The sequence below is a fragment of the Cervus elaphus genome, chromosome 19 (assembly GCF_910594005.1).
Source record: "Cervus elaphus chromosome 19, mCerEla1.1, whole genome shotgun sequence".
In the NCBI taxonomy this organism is placed as follows: domain Eukaryota; kingdom Metazoa; phylum Chordata; class Mammalia; order Artiodactyla; family Cervidae; genus Cervus; species Cervus elaphus.
The window spans coordinates 89,878,052-89,902,003 of record NC_057833.1 but is presented as its reverse complement, the minus strand read 5'-3'; the positions used below and the strand labels follow the sequence as shown (position 1 = coordinate 89,902,003).

The 23,952-nt window shown below is 42.6% G+C and overlaps 1 protein-coding gene across 16 annotated transcripts in view; it reads right to left on the bottom strand.

The window, feature by feature from the left end:
- Window positions 1–6,687: 6,687 nt before the first annotated feature.
- ZBTB38 (zinc finger and BTB domain containing 38) overlaps window positions 6,688–23,952 on the bottom strand; it is a 77,540-nt gene continuing 60,275 nt past the window's right edge. For 8 of the 16 annotated variants that reach the window (XM_043874800.1, XM_043874803.1, XM_043874790.1 and 5 more), the window contains one exon: window positions 6,688–13,570. In XM_043874800.1, the coding sequence (XP_043730735.1) occupies window positions 9,959–13,570 (3,612 nt within the window). In that variant the 3' untranslated portion in view covers window positions 6,688–9,958. Of the gene's footprint in view, window positions 13,571–22,274; window positions 22,684–23,322; window positions 23,448–23,952 lie in introns of those variants that run through there. The other 8 variants (XM_043874794.1, XM_043874799.1, XM_043874801.1 and 5 more) reach the window with 3 other exon arrangements.

Sequence of the window (23,952 nt, the reverse complement as noted above, 5' to 3'; positions counted from 1 at the left end):
CTGGTGGCTCAGATGGTAAACAATCTGCATGCAATGCAGGAGACCCGGGTTCGATCCCTGGGTCGGGAAAATCCACTGGAGGAGGAAATGGCAACCCACTCCAGTATTCTTGCCTGGAGAATTCCATGGACAGAGGAACCTGACGGGCTACAGTCCATGGGGTCACAAAGAGTCAGACACGACTGAGTGACTAACACTGTCACCTTCTATTTTAAACTGAGGTACAACATTGTACTAATTTCAGGTGTACAACATAACTATTAGATATTTATATTATTAGGAAGGGGGAATTTCCCCCCCCCTACACACACACCTCTCTTGAGTTCTTGTGGCAGGACTGATAATAAAATTGACCTAAGAAAGATTAATAGGAGAAAAAGAAACAAATTTCAATTCATCTGCGCAGAGGCCTCATAGAAATAGGACCAAAGAAATGGCCAAAATCGGCAGCTTTTATACTTTTTACATACAGGACAAAGAAACTTGGGCTTTGGGTTCTCAGTTAGTGAAGAATCTAAATGGAGTTGCAGCTTGGAGAAGGGAATTTAAGAAGCGACAAGGTTTGCTTACACACAGGCTTCGAGGATGGAGTTCCCTGTCTCCAGCAAGAAGGTTGTCATTTTACCTCCAGACACAGGGGGTGCACCTCTCACTTGAGAGATTTATTTCCTGCTTCCAGGCAGACAGAGAGAAGGGTCAGCATGTCCTGCTTGCTTCGGCTGTTTCTTAAGTAACTTTAATTCTAAATAATCAACATGTCATTGTGGCATATTTTGGGATGGCCTGTCCTGCACCTAACAGGACATATTGCAAAATGATCATCACAACAAATCTAGTTACCATTCATCTCCATGCACAGTTAATTTTTTTTCTCATGATGAGAACGTTTAAGATCTATTCTTGGGACTTCTTCGTGGTAGTCCAATGGTTAAGACTTCACCTTTCATTGCAGAGGGGTGAAGTTTCAATCCCTGGTTGGGGAGCTAAGACCGCACATGCCTCACAGTCAAAAAACCAAAACATAAAACAGAAACAATGTTGTAATAAATTCAATAAAGACTTAAAATGGTCCACATGAAAAAAATTCTTAAAAAAAAGATCTACTGTCTTAGACCATGTCCGAAGCACTGGAGACACAGCAGTGAAAAAAACAGAGAAAACACCTAGAAAAATATTAGAACCTGGAAACTTACAATTCTAAGCATTCGCTAAGTAGAACATAGATTCTTTAACCTTTCCTGAGACACCTCGTGTCTGACTCTCTATTTGTGTTTATCAGGCACTGAGGTCTGTATTTCTTTAGATTAAACCCCAGCTCCATAGTTCCTAGGCTTCCCTGGTGGCTCAGTGTTAAAGAATCCACCTGCCAATGCAGGAATTGCTGGTTTGATCCCTGGGTTGGGAAGATGCCTTGGAGAAGGAAATGTCATTCTTGCCGTTCTGGTATTCTTGCCTGGGAAATCCCATGGCATGCTATCGTCCATGCTATCGTCCCAAAAGAGTCAAACACGACTTATCAATTAAATAAGACCCACCACCATTCTTCTTGGCTATAACCAGTCTCTCACCAGCCCCTTCAACTCCCTTGCCTCCTCATCCTCTGTTCCACCCTGTTCTACTCAGGTGGAGTCTCAACCTCCAAATCTTAGTTGCCTTTGCCTGTCTTTCTTCTCCCCTCCCGAGCTAAGCATCTTGACAGAACAGCCTCACTCACTGTCTGCACCCACATTCCTCCATCCACCCCTCATTCCTGCCTGTGCCACCACACTGGAGCCGCTCATGTCAAGATCACCAGTTGAGACCCTAGAGCAGGCTCATACCTGCCACCAGTGACATCATATTGGTGGCTTAAAATCATCCACTGTGGGCATATTTACACCACAGAAATTGACACATAAATCCAGTGTTCCCCACTAAAGAGCTGGGGCTAACCATTTACTAGCACACCCCTGCCAGTCACCTTCATGTTGCTGAGGGTGAAAGGGCACTTCCTAGACTTCCCCTACTTGGCTTTATATTCATTCGACACAACTGACCATGCTCTCCTTTCTTAGAGGTTCTTCATCTCTGGCTTCCTAGCTGCCACTCCCCTCAGCTTTCCTCTGACTTCTCTGACACCATCTTTGCCTCAGCCTCTTATAATAGGCTCTACTTAACTCACCTTTCAAATATTGGTGTTTTCTGAGATTCTGTCTTTTCCTATAGAAGCTGTATAGAGTACGTCGTATATTCCCATAGTTTCAACAATTATGAATTCAAAAGGTTAGCCTTATCCCCTTCTTAGCCCTCTCTCCCAGACCAGTCCAACAAGTCCTGCTGATTCTGTCACCTAAATGCAAGTGTGAGTTGCTTAGTTGTGTCCAATTCTTTGAGACCCCGTGGACTGTAGCCTGCCAGGCTCCTCAGTCCATGGGATTTCCCAGGCAAGAATACTGGAGTGAGTAGCCACTCCCTTCTCCTTGAGATCTTCCCAACCCAGGGATCAAACCTGGGTTTCCTGCATTGCAGGCAGATTCTTTACCACCTGAGCCACTAGGGAAGTCCCTAAATCCTCCCCTCAAATCCTCAACTCCTCCCCTTCTCTATCTTTACTGTCTATATGCAATCCATGCCATCATCTCCATCTCGGACCACCGCAATAGCTTCCTAACTGCTCTATTCCTGCTTACTACCATCCTCCAGTGCTCTACATTTCAGTGACAGTGACTTTTTCACAACACAAAACTGATGACAATACCTCTTTGTGTCCCAATCTGCTGGAAATAGATCAGTGGTTTCCTGCTGCTCTGAGTGTAAGATCAAAGTCCTTAGTGTGACCTGGGAAGTCCACATGGCATGGCTTCTGTCCTCCAGTCTCATCTCAGATCCATCTCTCTTGTCTTCTGGCCACCACTGGTTCCAGGGCACCCTGTTCGCTCTAGAAGCAGACTTTTGTATTGCATTCCACCTGGAAACTCTCTCCCACTTCAACTCTCATTCATCCCTCAGAGCTCAGCTCAGAAATTACTTCAATGACTTCTCTTGAACTCCCAGACTTGGTTAGGTCCCCCCATTAAATGTCCCCATAACACTATGTATCTATCCTTCACAGTACTTATTGCAGTTGTAATTATTTAACTTTTTATGTTTTTCACTAGATCACAAACTCCAGGGACCATTGGTTTTGCCCACTCTTGGATTCCCTTACTTGGCTCAAATATGTTTTAAGTGAATGAAACATACCTGAAGACTGTCCTCTGCTATGAACTTCTGATCCGTGTATCTAGTTGTCTCTCAGCAACTCCATCCTTCCAATTGCTCAGGCCCAAAGCTCAGAGTCATTCTTGACTGTTCTGTTTTCCTCATCCACTAGGACTTAAATCACTTGCAAATCCTATCTTCAGTACATCCCTAAGCTCAGCTGGACCATACAAACCTCCTGATGGAAGAATATAACACAGTCTAGGAAGTTGTCTTGCTGCTTCACAGGTAGTGAGAAACTCTTTAGGATCTAATTTCCTCAAAAATAAATTTCAGGGACTTTCCTTATGGTTCAATGTTTAAGAATTCACCTTGCAATGCAGGCAACTCAGGTTTGATCCCTGGTTGGGGAACTAGGATCCCACATGCTGCAGAGCAACTCAGCTTGAGTACCAGAACTAAGACCCAATGCAACCAAATAAATGTTAAAAATAAATAAATTGCAAAGGGGGGAAAAGTGATGGGGGAACCAAAGATTAAAAGATACTTAGCTATATCAACCAATTGTAATGTGGGACCTTATTTGGATGCTGATTCAACTTGTAAAAATGATTATGACAATTACAAGATAGTCAGAAATTTTAATGAATTTGATAATATTTAGGAATATTATTTTTGAAGGTGTGATAATGGTATGGTTATATAAGAAATGCTTATTTTTTAAAAAAAGGATATATTCTGAAATATTTACAGACAAAATAGTATGATGTCTGGGATATGCTTCAAAACAATACAGTACAGAGGGGAAGTAGGTGAGGGTATAGGTAGAACAAAATTGGCTGTGAATGGTAGATTGTTGGAGCTGGACGATGGGTAGGTACACGGGAGTCCACCATACTAATCTACTTCTGCATGTCTGAAATTTTTTAAATTGAAGATTAAAAAATGTCTATCCAGAATGTGACCCAGTCTGTTTTCATTGCTCCCATTCTTGTCCAGACTGTCATCTCTCCTGTATGCTGTCTCAGCCTCCATCTGATCTCCCCACCCCCACCCCCGTCCTGTGGTCTCTTCACTGTCCTGCAGGGAGAGGGAGCCTTTAAACACATCAGATGGTTTCCTCTCCGCTTAAGCCCTGCAATGGCTTCTCATCTTGCTTGGATCTGTGATTCATCTCTCTGACCTCATCTCCTAGCACTCAGCCCCTCATGGACTCCTCCAACCCCCACCATAGCCCTTCTGCTTTCAGATAGAAAAAAACAAACAAACAACTCTGACCAGACCCATGAGGCCCTAGTGATGTGCCCTTAGCATGCCTCTCTTGACTCACCACCACAAACCCCAGGCTTTTGGGGCAATATACATTCACTCTTAGCTCTTTTTAATCAGTTCTACTTGGACCTGCCCACACTAGGAAGCCCAGGCTCTGTCAGCCCCAGCTCAGTGCCAACACTCCCTGCTTTGGTTCTGAGTCCCTAGGAGCTCAGGGCTTATTTTGTAATCATCTATTGCCTCCTTTCCTGGCTTCATATTCCTTGAAGTCACAAGTTACCTCTTATATCTCTGTAGCCGTAACCTTGACAAAATGCTGGACACTGAAAATTAAACTTATTTTGAATAAATGAAATAAAATTCTTCATAAGTTAGCCTGTTACAGCTTTTAAATATAACGAAGTGTCTTGCAACTGGAATTAAATACTCCTATGATTCCCAGGTGGTGCTAGTGGTAAAGAATCTTGCCAATGCTGGAGATGTAGGTTTGATCCCTGGGGGGAAGATACCCTGGAGAAGGGAGTGGCAATTCACTTCAGTATTCTTGCCTGGAAAATTCCATGGACCGAGGAGCCTGGTGGGCTACAGCTCATAGGGCCACAGTTGGACATGACTGAGTATATAATTACACAGAAAGTAATCACCTTAAAAATTATTGAAAAAGATGCTCTTGACTTCTCAGTAAAACATACTAAATAGAATTAGTTGGTATCTCAGATGTCAAGAAGGAAATAATAAAAACGTAATCCCATTTCTGCGATAAACAGTTTTTCCAGATCTAAATTTGGAGAGTTTAGTTAAAAATTGCACACCAACTCATCTGCTCACTTGCTTGAATAATCAGGATCAAAGGGTGCAAACTGGGGAGGGAAGAGGAAAAGGAGGAGCTAAAGGGGGTTAGATTAACAGGCCACAATGCAGGTGTGAGTTGAGGAGTTCTCAGATACAAAGAACTTGAAATGGGGAGAACTGTTGTCCCCGCAAAGAGGAATAGATGGGAACAGGGAGTGAAGCAAAATCAATCAATCGGAGATAAGAAAGAGGGAAGTGAGCAATAAGGATAAAGAGACCTGAAGTCATTAAACGGGCTTCCCTGGCAGTTCAGTGGTAAGACTTCACCTTCCAAAGCAGGGCATGTGAGTTCGATCCCTGGTCGCGGAGCTAAGATCTCACATGCCTCGATGCAAAAAAAAAAAAAAAAACTACCCAAAACATAAAACAGAAGCAATACTGTAACAAATTCAATAGATTTTAAAAAAATGGTACATGTCAAGAAAAATCTTAAAAAGAATATATACAAACAGGACTGCTTTGTGTGATTTGTTTTTATGGTTTTAATCTAGTTTCTCAACTGTTACAAATTCTTTCAATATTAATTCTGCTGTTTTGATAGACAGTTCCTTTTAGCAGATAGTAGTTATAGAATTTTTGGAGAATCTGGTTTGGGTTGCCATTCAAACACAAAACTGATGCTGTGGACCAGCAATCAGGGCTGGACACTTGAGCTATTTTCCCCGTGCTGCTGATGGGCTGTATTGCCCGAGTCTCTGGCTCTCCTGTCAAATTCCCATTGTGAGTAACTGCCTGTATTTGCAGATAAGTAGCTGAGGTTGGGAGTATGATCTGTGATGACAGGACAGATTTTTTTCTTTATGTGAAAAATGGCTAGTTTACAACAGCATTAAATCATAATTTCACTCCACATTAAAAAAAGTTTACAAACTTTTACAAACTGACTTCATAGAGCAATATCCTCAAATATAAGAGCGACCAAATGCCCAAAGTATTGAGGCCTCAGTAAGTGAATCAGAGTTGAGTCCGGGGAGCTGACCCTACTCCGGCCTCCTTACAGCTGAGGATGTGACAGCTATCATCACAAGCTGCACTACTTGGCCAGGTCTCTTCCTCACTCTCTGTTCAGTTTACATCAAGCACTTCCCTCTAAGATGCAGAGAAGGAACAAAAACGTGGGCTTTGGAGTCAGGCAGACAAGGGTTAGGATCCTGGCTGTCTGGCTGTGGGATCTTCTCAAAGTCACTTACAAAATGCAGATAAAGAAGTCTATTTCCTAGGGTCGCTGGGAAAAGACTGAATGAGATAGACCGTGGCAAGAACGTTGCCAAATATCTGGTAGTTAATAAGTGAAATCTGTTTTCTGTGGATGACTGGAGCAGAATACTTCCAACACTCAGGTTTATCATAATATCAGGCCTATCGAAAGCACTAAATGATAACAAGATTTCAGTCTCTTTTATTCTGCTTTTTTTTTAATGTCATATTCCATTTGAGTCCTAAGCATGTAAGCAGGTACCATGGAATGTAAACAAGTAAGGAAACAGAAATATACTGAATGAATCATATGTGAAACAACGCTGTGACTCATACAAATGAAATTGCTGCTTGGCTGCACAAAAGAATTAACACTAAAATGTTTAAAAAGAGACAACATAAGAATAAGCTATTTTAATCAAGCAAAAACAAATTTATATCCATTAGTTCTAAAAATAAAATTAGACTTTTCCAACCCTTAACATCTGCATTTAATAATATCTCCTAACCAAAATACAGATGCTAAAACAGCAAGTTACAATATATCTTGTACAGCATACAGTATGTTTCACTGTTCACACTTACTTTAACTCTAGTTGGTCATTATGTACTCAATGCATAAACATCACTTCGAATAAAATTTTCACAATTAACAAAAAATGTGACAAGGCTGTCTTAAAACGGCTCTGCTATAAATTGTATAGAATATACAGAATTACAAAGTCAAGTATTTTTTATCAAAATATACACCCCTCCCTGAAACTAACACAAGCTATCAACATTTTAAACGAATAATACAATTATAGAAAATATTTGCAAAATTATTTTTTCATGTATAAATATTCTGCCATATTTACTTTGGTCTAGAATTATTAGCATACAAGTCCACTTAAAAAATATCCACATGGAAGGGCTGGGAGACATCATTACATGTAATCATTTTGTATTTAGAGTTACTTCAAATCAAAATGACTGAAATACACAGTAATTCTTGATTCATAATCCTGATTGAGATAAAACAAACTGGTAGATCACAAGATTGCTTATTCAGTTTTCTAATTATCAATTCAAAATGATTTGCATAAGCCCTTTGTGACTATCTCTTTAACAAAACCCAAATGAATGGTTCAGGTGTACATATATACAATGTATAAAATAAAGTTGAACTCATTTGCATTTTTCCATTTTCCTCTATTACATAATACTGTTTGTAAGTGAAAGTAGATGAACAAAAGATAAATGCAAATACAATATTAGGGTTATTTAACAGCAAAGTACTACAGTATAAAAAGATCAGCTTTGATTATGTCCTTTTCTGGGTGTTTAGATGCTTTCTGGTCCACCCCAATCCATATGAAGTCTTCTTTGTGGAGACATCACAACACTTGAAGAGAGAACCCGGAGTTCTTCAAGCCATTTCTTCACAATGGTATCCTTGCAGCCTTGGGTAATCTTGGGTTTCCAGCTGTCAAATCCTGTGAACATGAATGGCTGCAGGTCATCCTTGAACTGGGTTCCAGACTCTGCTCATACTGGTGTTCTGGTGATCAAATGGGTAAGAATGTTTTCTCTCTCCCTCCTATTCTGGCAGCTTAAAAAGTTAAAGAATCATGACTTCCAGCTTCCCAGGAACCTAGTCCATGTGACGGAATATCCTATAGGGTGGTTAGATTTTGAGGGCCGTGTTGGTGGTGCAGGTCAAAGAAAAAGAACATTAAACACGGAAGTGGGTTTTTAGCAAGGGGGCTGAAAGTGGCTCAGTCACGTCCAACTCTGCAACCCCATGGACTATACAGTCCATGGAATTCTCCAGGCCAGAATACTGGAGTGGGTAGCCTTTCCCTTCTCCAGGGGGATCTTCCCAACCCAGGGATCGAACCCAGGTCTCCTGCATTGCAGGTGGATTCTTTACCAGCTGAGCCACAAGGGAAGCCCAAGAATACTGGAATGGGTAGCCTATCCCTTCTCCAGCAAATCTTCCCGACCCAGGAATCGAACCAGGGTCTCAGCTGTCTGCAAACATGAAGACAAGGCATCTGACTTGTGAATATATTCTATATGTTTTTGAAGCATGTAAGTAAGTCACGGAACCTTGTCACTCCACATTCTATCTCTCCACCCTCCAAAGACAAAGCTCCATTTGAGGCAAGGAAGGTCATCACTTCCTACCCACTCAAGTCATTATTGGGTGGGACAGGGGTGTGTGTATTTCTGTTGTCCTTTATTTATTTTTTAAATAGTATATGCTCGTGGGCTGCATGATTTCCAAGAAGGCTGACAACTGTAGGGATTAGGCTTTCTGTCACTTTCAAGTGCCTGGGAATTCACCACCATACATGCGCCTTGCACTTAATTTCCAAGACACTCCTTCAGTGGCACAGGAGATGCCAGGTTTTCCTTGAACCCTTGAGAATGATTAAATCTATCTGGAAAGACCTCCACGTCCATGGCCTTGTGATGGATGGAAGACTTCAGGGAGTTTCAGAAGAATTTGACCTTTTTTCATTTCTGAAGTGAGGCCACTAGAAAGTAATACACAGCACAGTACAGGTAATCACAAGTAACTTCTGGGAAGGTTCTCCCCCGTGGATAAGGCATGACCTATGTTTTTTGGGACTTGAGAAGACCGGTTCTAGTAACAGCTCAGCCATAACTTCAAGAGAACAGCATTCCATCTAAAAGCATACACATGCTCTGAAGTCGTACTCAAAATGCTTCCTACTGATTTTTACATCAGTTCTCATTATTTGCAGATCTATTGCTCATCATTATAATTCACTACAGGGGACATGGACAGTTAAAAGTTATAGTGCTTTGTATCTGTATTTTACAAGGTTTGTGTTGCAGAAAAGTAGTTCTAGATAACATATGAACGTCCTACTTGGGTTACTCATTTCACACGTATTTTCAGCTATACTATTATTTCATATGAACCCATTAATTTAAACAATTTTTAATAGTGCAGAAGCTGGATGAGAATAATGACTGTCACAGCTCATTTCCTTTTAACATATTTATGAAGGTGACATTTTCATGATATCTGACCCTTATATCTCGTTACTAAAGACAGTTGAGCAGCCAGCTCCTATGAGCACTCACCAGAAAGTTTTAAATTACTCTAAAATTAAACTCTTTTTTTCTCCCACTGGCAAAAATATCACAACTGAGAACTTCATAAACTTTCACAAGACATTTGGGATACTGGAAGATTCGGCTATTTTGTTTTTGCATACTTTGCATGAAGTTAATGCTAAAACCCAAAGTGGATATTAGGATCCTTCTTCTGGAATTTGAACAAAAGAGATTTTCTTTGTTACATTTCACTCCTTCATAACTGTTAAGTGAACAAAACTAAACAGAAACAAAAGAAACAGCTAACTAAAAAAAAAAAAAAAAAAAAAACAAACCCACCAACTTGTATTCTCAAAGGTTTTTTTTTTTCCCTAAGTATCTCCATTCAAAGGACATTATCAACAACGGTTTGTACATTATCCTTTTGGTCAGTGCCTTCTGAATCAACGAAATGTGGATTCTCCAGGGGACTGGAGTTTTCGTGGCCTGTGTCACCTTCTGCTTTCTCCTGCTGACTGGGGCTTTTGAACAAGTGTTTCTTCTGGTGCATTCCCAGGGCAGCAGCTGTTTTGCAAATTTTGGGGCACTGGAAGCAGGCATAGCCCTTCCCATTGTGCTCCCTGATATGCCTCTGCTCATGATTCCTTTTCGTGGACAGATACAAAAAACTCTGAAAGCAGAACTGACAGTGGTATCGTTTTTCTCCCGTGTGGATCCTTTCGTGGATTTTGAGGGTCTCGTTCAACGTGAAGGCCTTGTTGCAGTACTGACAGACGAACTCCTTCACGCCCAGGTGGATGCGCTCATGCTTCTGCAGGTTGCCGTGCACAGAGAAGCACCGGCCACAGGTCTTGCACTGGTACGGCTTCTCTCCCGTGTGGCACCGCATGTGCATTTTGAGGGTGGAGGGGCTCTGGAACTGCTTGGCGCAGAGCTCGCACGCGTAAGGCCGGGCCGTGAGATGCCGGTGGGGCCTCCCTTGGCTCCCGGCCCCCGAGGCTTTGTCTCCGTCGTCGCAGAGTTCACACTGCAGCTTAGGCATCTCCTTGTTTTCCTCTTCCTCGAAGGCCTTCTCCTGCGGAGCCTTGCCCACCGCACAGTCCAGGTCGGCCGGGTATCTACACTTACTGCTCGGGCTCCTGTTTTCGTGTTCCTTCCTCCAGTTGGCCTTCCTCATTTTTCTCAACTGTCTGGATTTCTTCTTGGGTTTGTAGTTGTAGTACGGGCGCCACGGTTTGTCCGTGGAATCCTGGTCACTGGCATCGTCGAACATCTCATTCATCTCCATGCACTCGGACTGGCAGAGCCCGAGAGGGTTGTCTCCGTTGGCTTCCTGGTCGCTCTCCTGGGGCAGCGTCTCCTCCTGCGTTTGGTATTTGGGTCTCCGCCCTCTCTTATAGAACAGTTTAGAGCCGAGGATGTGCCTCTTCACAATGGCTTCATTCCCGATTTTCACCGTTATTTGACAAAGGGGCGCGACGTTGCTGTTTGTGGAGGTTCCCGGGAGAGCGGGCTTTGCGATGTAGGTTTCAATTTTACTCGTTTCTTTCATGGTATTTGTACTTTTGCCCAGTGAGCCTCCAGGATCAGCAGTGAATTTGGACTCCTCTGGGATTTCTCCCCTGTTACATGGGCCAGCTTTCTTTTTCTCCTTCATGCTCTTGGGTCTGCTGATGGCCCTCCCAACTTTGTCTGGCTCAGTGGGCTTGCCATCCTCTTTGGGGGTCTGACTGACAGTCTGGTCTGAAGGGGCTCCTCTGGGGTTGCAGCTGGTCATGGCAGCAACGGCGTTGCTGTGCATTATCACCGATGAAAACTGGCTGCTGTGCACGATGACCGAGGGGGCCGAGCCACTGTAGCTGATCACAGAAGTGGAGTTCTCACTGCCGCTACTCACAGCCAAAGCAGGCACATCCCCTGCCCGGGGGTCCGAACTGACAGCGTTTTCAGTGGAAGAAACCGACACCTCTGTGGAATAAAAGTTATTGTCCAGATCCACTTTCAACTCTCCCCTCTCGCCCCATTTGGTGCCCTCTGCGTTTTGTGTACTGGCCGAAGTGGGCACGTCCTGACGTGCTGGTGTTTCCAATGGGATGGCTGGACTGTTGGTCAAGGTGTTTACACTGTCCTGGAAATTCAGAGTAGGTAATTCAGAGCTGTGTGGATTCTGAATAACATAGGGACCAGGTGCAGGCTCATTCAGCTGACTGTTTTCTCGAGCATTTTCATAGGAAGAATGTCGGTAGCTCTTGTAAGGAGCCCTCTTGCATTTCATGGGCAGGAGCCTGTAAAGTTTATATGGATAGACACTAGGCTTCAAGCCTCCGTTTGCCGTTTTTTTACTGATGGAAAGTCTATGATCGATGGCATGGAAAGACTTCTGGTGGTTTTTGAGTATATAGTAGGTCATGAACGTCTCCAGACAGAAAATGCACTGATACCGCCTTTCCCCTGTGTGCCAAATCTCATGTCTTGTCCTGTACTCAGCCAAAGCAAACACTTTGTTGCAGTAATGGCAAGGATATGTTCTCCTCCAGGAGTGAACATTTGCATGTCTTCGGAGGCTGGATAAAGTCACATAACTGCGTTTGCACACCACGCAGCTATAGAGCATTTGCCCATTAACAAATTTAACCATGTGTTCTGTTTCTGGCAGCGTGCTCCCGGGACTGGAAAAGTCACCAATCCTATTCTCAGCTAATAAAGGTTCTGGAGCTGTGAATGAACTTCCATTCTGCCCAATGGTGGGGTAGTTTTCTAAGAAGCGCTGATTCCCTCCAGGGACGGGCATGTGGCTTGACCGCATGCAGATCTGCTCGTGCCGGTCCAGCCTGTTGAGGGTGCTGAACTGCTTGTTGCAGTGTTTGCACACCAAGGGCTCCTGGGTCGGCTTGTGAAGCTGCATGTGGGCACTGAGCAAAGTGCTGCTCTCAAAAGATTTGGAACAACAGCTGCAGTTGTAAACGAGGGGCGGCACCTCAGCGGCTGGCGGCCCGGGGACATCCGAGGATTTATTTTCCTCCGCCCTGGGAAACTGGACCTCTCCTTCGTTGTGGCTGGGAGATTTTGAAAGGGAAAGAACTGCAGCTGGCTGTGGAGTTTCTTCTTGAGGCACCTCCAAGTTGCTTGCTGGAGGGGCTGGTACATTTTCTGGAGTGGAATCTGATTCCTGGGGTACGGAGGGTGTCTTTGGCTTTCGGCATGTTTTCGGTTTTGCTGCAACAGCTTCGGAGTTCTCCTTCCCTGTTTTTGCAGGTGAACTGCTGTCCTGTTCCCGGGCAGGCTGGCTTCTGTAAGCCTCAGCCACGGAAGACACGGCAGACACGGCGTAGGAGTGCTCGGCGAGGGTACGCACGGGCTCCACCTCGTGGCAGACGTCAGTCCTCTCCAGGCAGAGGCTGGTGTTTCTCATGGAGTCGGAGACCTTTTTGAAACTTGCTCTCAAGTCCAATGGAGAGAACATGTTATTACTGTTTTCTGTTTCAATGATGGAAAATGCATTTGTGATCCTTGGCCCGTTAGTGATGGCTGGTTCTTCATGCCTTTTTTCATTTTTTTCTTCCTTGACCACTCCCTTTTCGGTAATGCAGAATACATAGGGACCCGGGGAACTGGAGAAGTTGCGATCAGTAAGATCTTCCAAGAAGGATATTCCCAGCTTTTTCCCAGCAGCTGCGAGATCGGTGACAGTTTCCTGTCTCTTGACGACGACTGTGGAGCTGTAGATATAATTGAGAATTTCTGTAAACACTTCAGCTTTGAGATCATCCAGCTCCAGGACGTGGCTGGAAATACAGATGGTATGGCTCCAAAAGATGTTTTTGAAATAAAGGCTTGAAGCAGCCAGGACATTGCTGTGGGCTTTAAACTTGGTGTCTTCCACAATGATGGTGACATCACACAAAATGCCCCGAATGCGCTGTTCATTTAAGATGGAGAGCACTGTATCGCTGTGTAAATTGTCCTTGAGGTCCCTGGAAAGGGACATGACTGTCATCTAAAAGAAGAGGAGAGAAGTGGTCAGAGATAAAGGTCCTTCCACGAGGAGCTCTTTGGTCTATAGGCTATTTTTGATTTCTTTGAAAAACTTATTTTTTGTATGAAAATACAGGGTTTTGTGGTCTTTGTTCCTTTTTAATCTCATCTTGTTGTTGCTCCAAAGACTTGGAGTCAACCTTAGAAGCTTAATCTTTATCTTGCCCCAGCCTGTTTCTCATACCATTGCTCATAGTTGTTATAGTTGGAAATCCTCCCAGAACTTTTTCTCTGACTTTCTCCAAAGTTGTAGGCTACATATACATGTCCAAATTTGGGGGGAGAAGGTTCCCCGATAAATGTTAAGGGTCTCATCATCACTCAGGGCTGCTGTGTTGAATTCTTAGAATCAGGCAATGTCATGGTCCCATCACAAAACTCCTGTCTATTTCTGATGATCCACCCTAATGATTTGATCCAAACACAGCCTGCAATGCAGGAGACCTGGGTTCTATCCCTGTGCTGGGAAGATCCCCTGGAGAAGGGAAAGGCTACCCATTCCAGTACTCCAGCCTGGAGAATTCCATAGACTATATAGTCCATGGGGTCACAAAGAATCGGACACGACTGAGTGAGTGACTTTCATTTTCAATTTAGCTCATGAAGCAAGAAAATTATTTTTTAAAAGTTTTCCTTAACTAAGCAGTGTGTGTGTGTGTGCACTCAGTCGTGTCTGACTCTTTGTGACCCCAAGGACTGTAGCCCACCATGTTCCTCTGTCCATGGGATTTCCCAGGCAAGAATACTGGAGTGGGTTGCACTTTTCTGCTCCAGAGGATCTTCCCCACCCAGAGTCTCCTGCATTGCAGGTGGAGGCTTTACTGCTGAGCCACTGGGGAAGCCAAAGCAAGCAGTATCTGTAACTAAAGTTATTGGCTGCTCAGGGAAGAAGAAGGAACTGGAGGAATCATTCCTCATTTGTGGCTCTGAAGGGTCTCAGAGAAGTCTTGGTCTGCATGACTGAGTCTGACCACCAGGGGCCCCCTGCCCTCTGCACTACTGGCCCTTATGGGGACTCATCTCATTCCTCTGATTTCCCTTTTATCATAGCCATAGTAGACTGGGATGTTCAAAAATAACTCTGCAAGGTACTAAAGGCAACCAAAATGGAAACAAAACACAAAACCAGGGAAGTATGTTTCTGAGTTTATAATACTGTCTAGTCACAGGTTCTTAAATTAGCACAATTTAAAGGCATGGTGGCTCTTGTTCTGGTCTGAGGATCCCACTCCTGTTGTACTCAGGTCTTATTACTCTCTATGTTCTATAATGAGCCTGGGTTGGCCAGAGCCTACCCACTACTATTCTAGTGAGGGACAGTCCAAAGCACCAGCTTTCATAGCTACCTACAGTAAAAAATACACGGTGCATAGGGACTCGAGACAAAAGTGAAACTAAAACCTTCCCTTTAGAGGTGTGATGCCGTCCGTCCTGTTCTATTATCTTTCACTTAAAAAATGCTAACAGCAACTCACCAAACTAATTTTACTATATACTAAGAGGTCACTCCTGCACTTAACTGTAGTGCCCTGGCCAAAATACCCGCTCTGGTCTAAAAGACATACTACTCAGCTGCTGTTCATCAAGTCTCTCTGATCAAGTGATGTCCAGAAAGCCCATACAGCTTGCCGCTCTTTAGCCCCCAGTGGCCATGTCTTCCTAGCACTGGAGTATAACATTTAGCTCATGGCATTCATTCAGTCGGAAAGACCAGATGGCCACATAAAGCCTCTCTTTTACCTTTTTGTAAAGCAATTATGAGCTGTGCCTATTATGTTAGTGTCCTTTATACAAGAATCCATTTGATAACTTCTTTTATTTCATTCAGCCACTGGAAAAAGTGCATTTCTACTAACAAATTCTCCATTATCCAGATAATGAGAACAATGCACTCACCACGTTTCTCTCTTAATTCTCGAAATGAGGAAGCTTAGAACTAACGTTTACCATCGACTGTTGTAGACACCGTGAGCCTGGGTTTCTGCTGTGACCACTGTCTCACTTTATTTAGTGATAGCTCTTCTACTCTTGTTTTACCTGCCTTTACCTGTAATGTTCCATGAATCTTTTCCAGGGATGTGGGGGACTAAGTCTTTAAATAAAATTAAATAAAAAGGAATCTTTATGGCCCCCTCTGCACCCCTGAAGAGAGAAAGGGTCATCCCTGAATGGATTGCCAGAGTCTATCCTTCACTGGCTTACAGATCAATGTCCTACCTACTTCACAGGTGGCTCTTTGGTCTTCCGTGAGGTCCCTCTTTTCTAGGCCCCTGGGAGATCTACTTTCTCTCCCTTCTCATATCTTTTTCTCCTGTTTGGAAGGGTTGTGTGTGCTCAGTTGCTCAGTCATGTCTGACTCTTTTCGGCCCTATGGATTGCAGCCTGCTAGCCTCCTCTGTCCATTGGATTTTTCAGGCAAGAATACTGGAGTGGGTTGCTATTTCCTCCTCCAGGGGATCTTCCCGACCCAGGACTCAAACCCTGTGTCTCCTGCGTTGGCAGGTGGATTTTTTACCACTAGCACCACCTGGGAAGCTTGAAACGGTCAGACCAGATCATAACAGGCTCTAGTGGACTCCCCACAGCAAGTTTTATATTGTAAGTACTAGTTATCATTAAAAGTTATCATCAGATTTGAGTTAAGTCACTCAGGATCACTGAGGCTTCAGCACACGGAGATGATTAGAGGGAGGCCAGCTGGTTGCAAACCAGCTAGTCAGACCGTCCTCTAGTCCAGGTCAGAATTAATCCATCTACCCCAGACAGTGTAAGAACCTGGGAAGGAGTAGATGGCCTCAGCCCCACCTAAGAAGGTGAGATGGGGAGCGTTAGTATGTGAATTCAGAATTTACTCTCTTGACCATTATTTCTTGAATATTGGCTGAGTGCTATAGGAAGACAAGAGTTCATTTCTCCCTGGAACAGAGATTTACTGAATACCTACTTTATGCTTTGGGATAGAAGTTCTCGAACCTGGCTATGCATCTGAATCACCTGGGAAGCTTTAATATAGTACAGAATTTATAGAGTCCCCCTACTCCGCCCCTGCTGAGATTCTCATTTGGAACAGCTGGGGTGAGACCCTGGACCCTATATATATTTTTGTACCGTATTTAGCGAATAAGGAACGTCCTATTTGTCCCTGTGATAACAAATTTGAAAGGCACACGAGTAAACACTGGAAAATCGTCTCAGAGGATATTCACACGGTTTTTATCCACCAGCCAGAACCAGGTCTGGGAGCTGACACTAAAATCCAGCAAAATCCAGCAATTTTGTTTTTTTACAGAAACAAAAATTCTGCCCCCAAAGGTCTGCAGTATAGCAGGGAAGGTAAGACGTGGTCACATGATGCTGTAAAGCCAAGATTCCCAGTGAACGTGCAGGATCGGGAGTGCTGGGACAAAGAGTAGGGGGGAGTGGCCCTGGGGCAGGGGTGAGGGAAGGCAGGAAAGCCTCGCCAAACCCCCTTTCGGGGACAAGTGACGCTGACTTCAGCTCTGCCTGCTGAAGGGGACAAAGCTGAGGAACACGAAGTTCACTCGGAATGAGGCACAGTTGAGTTTCATGCCCTCAAGAAGCTTGTAATCAAGGAGCCCATGTCACAGTTTAGAACAAAGCAACCAAATCCATCAATGCAAGGTGAAAAGGCAGTGACAGTTGTCGAAGATGCAATTTCAAATCATATTCTACATGTCCAATGTGCAACTGAGTTTGAAGTCTGAAGACCAGAGGGGACCCACTGTGGGCCTCAAACACAGCTGGTCCCTAACCAGTGGTGGTTGACCCACGTGGCATCTGGACCATGTTTTTTTTGGGGGGGGGGAAGCTGATGTCAAAGAACAGTAAGATTTAACATAAAAATCCATGTATCTTCTCTTGAGAAACAGGAAGACTGGACAACAATGGGGCTGCTGCCTGCCTGGCGACCGAGCAGCCGTGTCCCTGCGTCCCTGTCACCTGCATGCACCCGCTACCTTTCCAAGCACTCCCTGCCAAGCGGCTTCTCTCAGCACCAAGCCCAGCCTGGCCCCTTCAGCTGGTCTGGTGGTGATTGGACCCAGAGTTTTGAACAGTCATCCTTACTTTAAGGATATCCCTAAAACTCGAATTCAGACTTAAATGAGTTCAGGGGGGAGGCAGTCATTCCCACCAAAAATAGTATCCTTTGACTTAAAAAAAAAAATAAACTGATCTCTTCTGCTATATTTCTTCATCGAGAGTAAGTGAAAACAGAAGTCTTAGGAGTTCTTGCCAATGGAAAGCCCACAGCAGACTTCAGAAAAAGAAATAGAAGCTGGAAAGCAGATGAGATTAAATTTATATGTAATATTCTGAAACATGTACTAAAAAGCAAGTTTCGTATAATATATCCATTATTTTCAGCAGTATCACCAGAATGGAATAAATAAGCATGAAAAATGTTATTGTTACAAAATTTTTGGTGAGCCAATATTTTAAACCAATAAATCAATCTGTAATTAGATAACTGTGATCATCTGATTTATGTTACTATTTTCTTGAGTTTGTTTTTTAGCTGTAAAGCTTTTAACATACACCTTATAAACACACAAATACACATACATATATATCCACATGCACATACCAATAGATCTACGATTATATGAATATATGAACATGTGCTAGTGGAAACAGATTTTATAAGCACAATAAATATGATGAATGTATAATTCGGCATCTAAAACAAGAAGACACTTGAGAGAGAGAAGGGGATACAGCTAATAACTGTGCCAGATAAACAGCTATACATGGGGACTATATCCTGGGAAAGGAGGATGAAGGGTCATCCTCTATTTATATATATTAAAAAATATACATATCTATATAAACTAAATATAAAATTCTACATTATAGTTATAATTACATGTGTACATTGAGATAAAGTATACTTCATAAGTATTTAAATTGCTTTTAAGAATTTTATAAATATATGATAAACATACTTAATAATTATACTTCATACCAGGGCCATTGGGAAATTCTACCTAATTAGCATATGTAGAATCTGCTGCTGCCTTTGTCTCCTGCATTATTCCAACCTTATATAATACATTCATATTACGTAAGGATGGGCACTTAAGATGCTTTTGATGATTAATAATGACTTTTCTTGTTTAAAATTAATTTTTATTGGAGTATAGTTGCTTTACAATGTTGTGCTACTTTCTACTATTCAGCAAAGTGAACCAGCTATATGTTTACATTTATCCCCTCTTTTCTGGATTTCCTTCCTCTTTAGGTCACCACAGAGCCCTGAGTTCTCTGGCTGTACAATAGGTTCTCATCAGTTATCTATATATTACACACAATATCAATAGTGTAAATCTATTAATTCTAATCTCTCAATTCATCCCACCCCACCTAAAATGACTTCTTCACTTACTTTTAGAGTTAACTAGTATTAAAAAATTTAAAAAAAAAAATCTATGTTGATGGTAAAATATGCAAACAGTACAGAAGCAGATTAAGGTACAAAGCAGAAGGCCCCTCACCGACGCTGGGCTCCTCAATTCCACTCCAGTATATGCACAACACACACAATTCACGCACTCCCTACATGAGTCCTCGTCTCATAACTCAGAAAGACTTCTACATTCTGCCTGTATGAAGCTTTAGAAGAAAAACTGCATTTCCTCTTGAGGCTCTTCTGTCTTCACCCTTAGCTCCTCTGCCTGGCAATTCCTATAATTTACTCATCTCAGGTGACATCTCCTTCGGTCAGCCTCCCTCCTCATGAATTTCTAGTCTGGGGTTCCAGTCTTTATTGTCGCATGCAATATTGTGCATTTGTCCACATTTCTATCTTTCCTATTTGCTCCTTGAGTTTAGGGACAGTCTTGGTACCAATGCATTGTTGATTCTGACAGTAAGGGAGCAGAGAGGCATTAGCTCCTCAGGCCCCGAGCAGCAAATGGCTTAAATAACATATTGTTCTTAGAAAGCTACCTGATTTAAAGCTTCAAAAATCAGACCTGGGTGAACCCAAATTCTACTCGAGAGAAAGCAAAATTACTAGGAAAATAAAAATAAATTCCTGTTCTTTTTTTTTTTCCCCCTAGCTTCCTTGTAACCTGGAGGGTTCTCAAAGTATATTTCATGGATCTCTGGGTCTCCCAAGACCCTTTCAGCAAGTTCTTGAGGTCAAAACTATTTTCATAACCACACTAAGATGTCATGTGTCTTTTTTACCGTGTGAACATGTGCACTAACAGTACAAAACCAAAGATGGGGAAAACTTCCGTAACACTCGGATTAAGGAGTAATTAATCATTTTATTAAATGTGGACCCTTGAATATACATCTTTCTATTACTGTGTGTAAAATCGGAAGGACACACAAAACACATCTGCTGCATGATGAAAAATGATGGCTGCCTTGAGAAAAAGCATTGGTGTTTCCTAGAGCTCTGAGTCAAACTTACCAATTTTTTTTCATGGAACATCATTTTTACTTGAAAAAAATTACTGATAAGATAAGCCATAGCTATTCAGATATGGGTACTCAGGCAAACATTTTCTTAAAAATGAAATAAGTGAGTCTGTCATTTCAAGGAAGCAGCCATCTTGTTGCCAGTAATAAAATCAGACTGGAGCAAAAAACAGAATTTTGGAAAACTTGTATCTACCACAATGAGCTCAACACTCCTCAATACATAATGACTTTTCTGATGATGTTGGTGGTGACGTTAACGAAAATGATTTTTGGATACTGAGTAATGAATTTGGAAGATATACATGGCTCAGTAACCAATATTTTCCAAATGACCAATGCATATTACCAAAAAAAAATCATGCATGAGCTAAAAGGTATAAGAGAGAGCCATGTATTTACATGTAAAAAACTACAGAAAGTTCACTGATATGGATTCCATGTTGCAATTAACCTTTAAGAAGGTCCTACTGGTAGATACTGGAGTAGCATCAAAGAATATCCACAATTAACTAAAAAGGTTATTTAAGAAAAAAAAAAACTTCCCTTTTCCGATTACCTAGCTGTGTGAGGCTGAATTTTTTTCATATAGTTCCTAAAACAACATATTGCAGCTGAATCCAGAAGCAGATTTGAAAATCCAGCTATCTTTCTATTAAGTCAGGTAGTAAAGATATAGTATACCTTTGAATAGTACAGGTTTGAACTGCTTAGATCCACTTGTACACAGATTTTTTCCACTAAATATGTACTACAGTGCTACATGATCCACGGTTGGCTGAACCCACAGATGCAGAACTGGAGGAAGGGATATAGAGGAAGGGAGATTTTGTGGATTTTTGACCCAGTGCAGAGTCTGTGTTCTATCTAACTCCTGTGTTGTTCAAGGGTCAACCATATTTGCAAAAAATAACACCACTCTTCTCACTAATTTTTGCTTTAGAAAATAGTTATTTTAAAAATAAAAGTGTATCATTTTACCATGTAATTGGGTTTACCATAGTCAATTTTTGCAAGTTAAGAAATAGTTTTTAAATTCTCGTTTAAAATTTTGAATGTAACTCAGATAAACAAAAGCTCTTTGGGTCCTTAAAGATGTATAAGAATGTAAGGGGGTCCTGGGAATAAAAAGTTTGAGAACCACTGCTTTAAGCAGTAAGAAAATATTCAAAATCATACTTAAATAGACGACTCAGAAATTATTTCACTCAATAAAATGAATCACATGTAAGACTAAATGATTCAAAGTGTGCTAAAATACAAAGCATAAATACCCAGGAGTCAGGAGAAGCCAAGGCACAGAGAAACAGATAGACACACCCACGGTCACACAGATACACACGCTTTACAGCTGTCTTTAATTTTCCAAGCCTGAAGTGACTGCTACCTATCACTTGAGCGTGAGCATGGCTGTAAAAGCAGTTGGGCCAATAGTCCCTTCACACTACACTCAGGTAAAAACTGCTCCTCGATTTGCTGCCTATATTGTTTGTACAACCTATCATTGCTTGAATCTTTGCCTTCAAGTCTCAAAGGCTGGCTTGGTCATAGCATTCTGTTTGCCCTTAGAGTTTATTCATTCATCTACTAAATTAGCCCCCTCCCATTATATCCTGGATACCTGTTCTGGGTTTGAACTTGAAAACAATTCTTGGCAATGATCTGAGCAGCCTAGTATTTCCAGCCTAATTAAATCTTCCCTTCCCCAGGTAGACAAGGCAATTTTACTAAGGCACAGAGAAGTCAAAAACTTAAAATGAGAGTTTCCATAAAAATTTTAACTCTCCCAACGTAAACCAAAAAAAAAAGAAAATCTTGAAAAACCTCTTTAAATTGTTTAACCAGTGTAACTATTATGTAACTTTATAGAGCTTGTTAATAAAATCTGGTATACTTTTATTAGCAAGTCTTTAAGACATCACAGATGGAGAGTGAAGTAATCCTGTCCAGTCTGCATTCTTAGCGAGAACTTGAAGTCACTTACTCAAGGCCACACTCCAGGGCCAGACTGAATCCCATTTTTCTGTATCTTCTGATCAGAGGAAAAGGCCAGGAGCCCTCTCGCAGCACCTTGGCCACTCAATTCCCAACGTACATAGTAATGAAACTGAATCAACCGAGCAACTTTCTCCTCTTTCTACTGCCGTGCTTCTATAAAAAGACACTTAGAAATAAAACCGAACTAAAAAAAGAACACACTGTATTAGGATACTGACCTGGAATCACGCACAAGTCAAATTCACAGTCTATTTGGGGCCAGCGCAAGGCCCATATTGAAGTAGAATCTACTGCACGGACCTGCTATTCTCTGCGCAAAGTGTTCTGACAAAGGACACCACTTCGGTGATCCGGGTCCACATCCCACACACATCTTTGCAGTGCCTTTTCTCACAGTCACGTTGGGTGACTACGTCAGACCTCCTCACGTGACGGGGTCTTAGAAACACATGCATCAGATCTCGGAAACAGATTACAAAACAGAAGCCCTTTATGGAGTTCAGCTACGTCTAAGAAAAGGAAAACCCTCTCACGTTGCCTTCTAAATGCAGCCCAAAAGGAGCAGAGAAGAGCGACATTTATCAGACTTTCATGCATTTAAGCTATCAGATTCAAGAAGGTGTAGCATGACAAGGGAGGTTTGTTTTTCATCTGAAATTCAGGTGGTTGGAAAAGGTAACATCAGGGAATTGCTGGAGTCCACTCAACAGGGAGGAAGCTTGGCTTGAGCCACCTTTCTTGAATATATTGTTGTGAAAAGGTAAACATTTGGTCTCCAGACTTGTAGTTGCGTGCATATAGATTGTGAGAACAAGTATTATCAGATAAACGAGTGATGCAATGTGCCCGGTTAAATATTTCAGGTTGCTTGTTTGGAAAGATGAAAGGGGGAAAAGGTCCTTTGTTTCTTTTTTTTTTTTAATCCTTTTTGAAACACAGCAGTGTTTACAGCAGGTAGCCCTTGGGTTCATTCTCACGATTGAGCTTGCCCGGACACCCGTTTGCTTAAGAAAGCTAGCAAATGTACTTGGAGACTCTTATCTCTAAAGCCCTGAAGTGCTGTGTCCGTTTCTTGTCCTACCAAATTCCACTGACATTCAGAGGTGCTAATGTGAAAAGCAATTTTAAAACTCTGAATGCTGTGGGAACTGAGTTACCAGAATGACCAGGACAGGGGTCCCATCCCCTGGAACTTCTCATTTTACGGGTGAGCGTATGATCTACAGTTGGTTTCAAAAGCCAAATACCATTTTCTTAAAGGCCTACCTGATTGAATAGCCCCGTTCCTCTCGGTTGACTGTGACCTGTCAGGGAGGATGGAGGGAAGAACTATTATACATTCTGGCTTCTGAGCAAAAATGAGCTTCCTGCTCATTGCAAGATGGGTTATCCTAAAAAAAAGGACAGAGACCGACTGTTGCGTGGTGTTAAAACTATCTAAATCCACCTGCCATTGCACCCTTGTTCTCCACCCCTAGCTCCCTGCACCCCAGCTTTCTAGGGACTCCTGCAAGACAATGAATCACAGTTTGCATGGACTCTTCCTGGATGAACCAGAACCTGGGCAGAGAGGAATGAACCAGGTAATGCACATGAAAAGCACCACACACAGCGCTCAGCACACAGCAGGGCTTCAAAGAACACGGGTGAGAATCAGCTTGAGGACTGAGTCCCAGTTCTGCTGGGACGTCCTGTCCTGCGCGCCTGTGACTATGAACAGAACCACTTAGGCATGCAATGCGCAGGGTGGTCTTTTAACTGCACAAAGGAGATCAAGTCAGGCCCTGCCTAGAGCCCTTCAGTGGCTGTCCCCAGATGTTCGGGTGGAATGAAGATCCCTCGCTGCGGCCTGTGAGGCCCTGCACTGTCCACGGGTCCCACTCTCTGCTCACACTC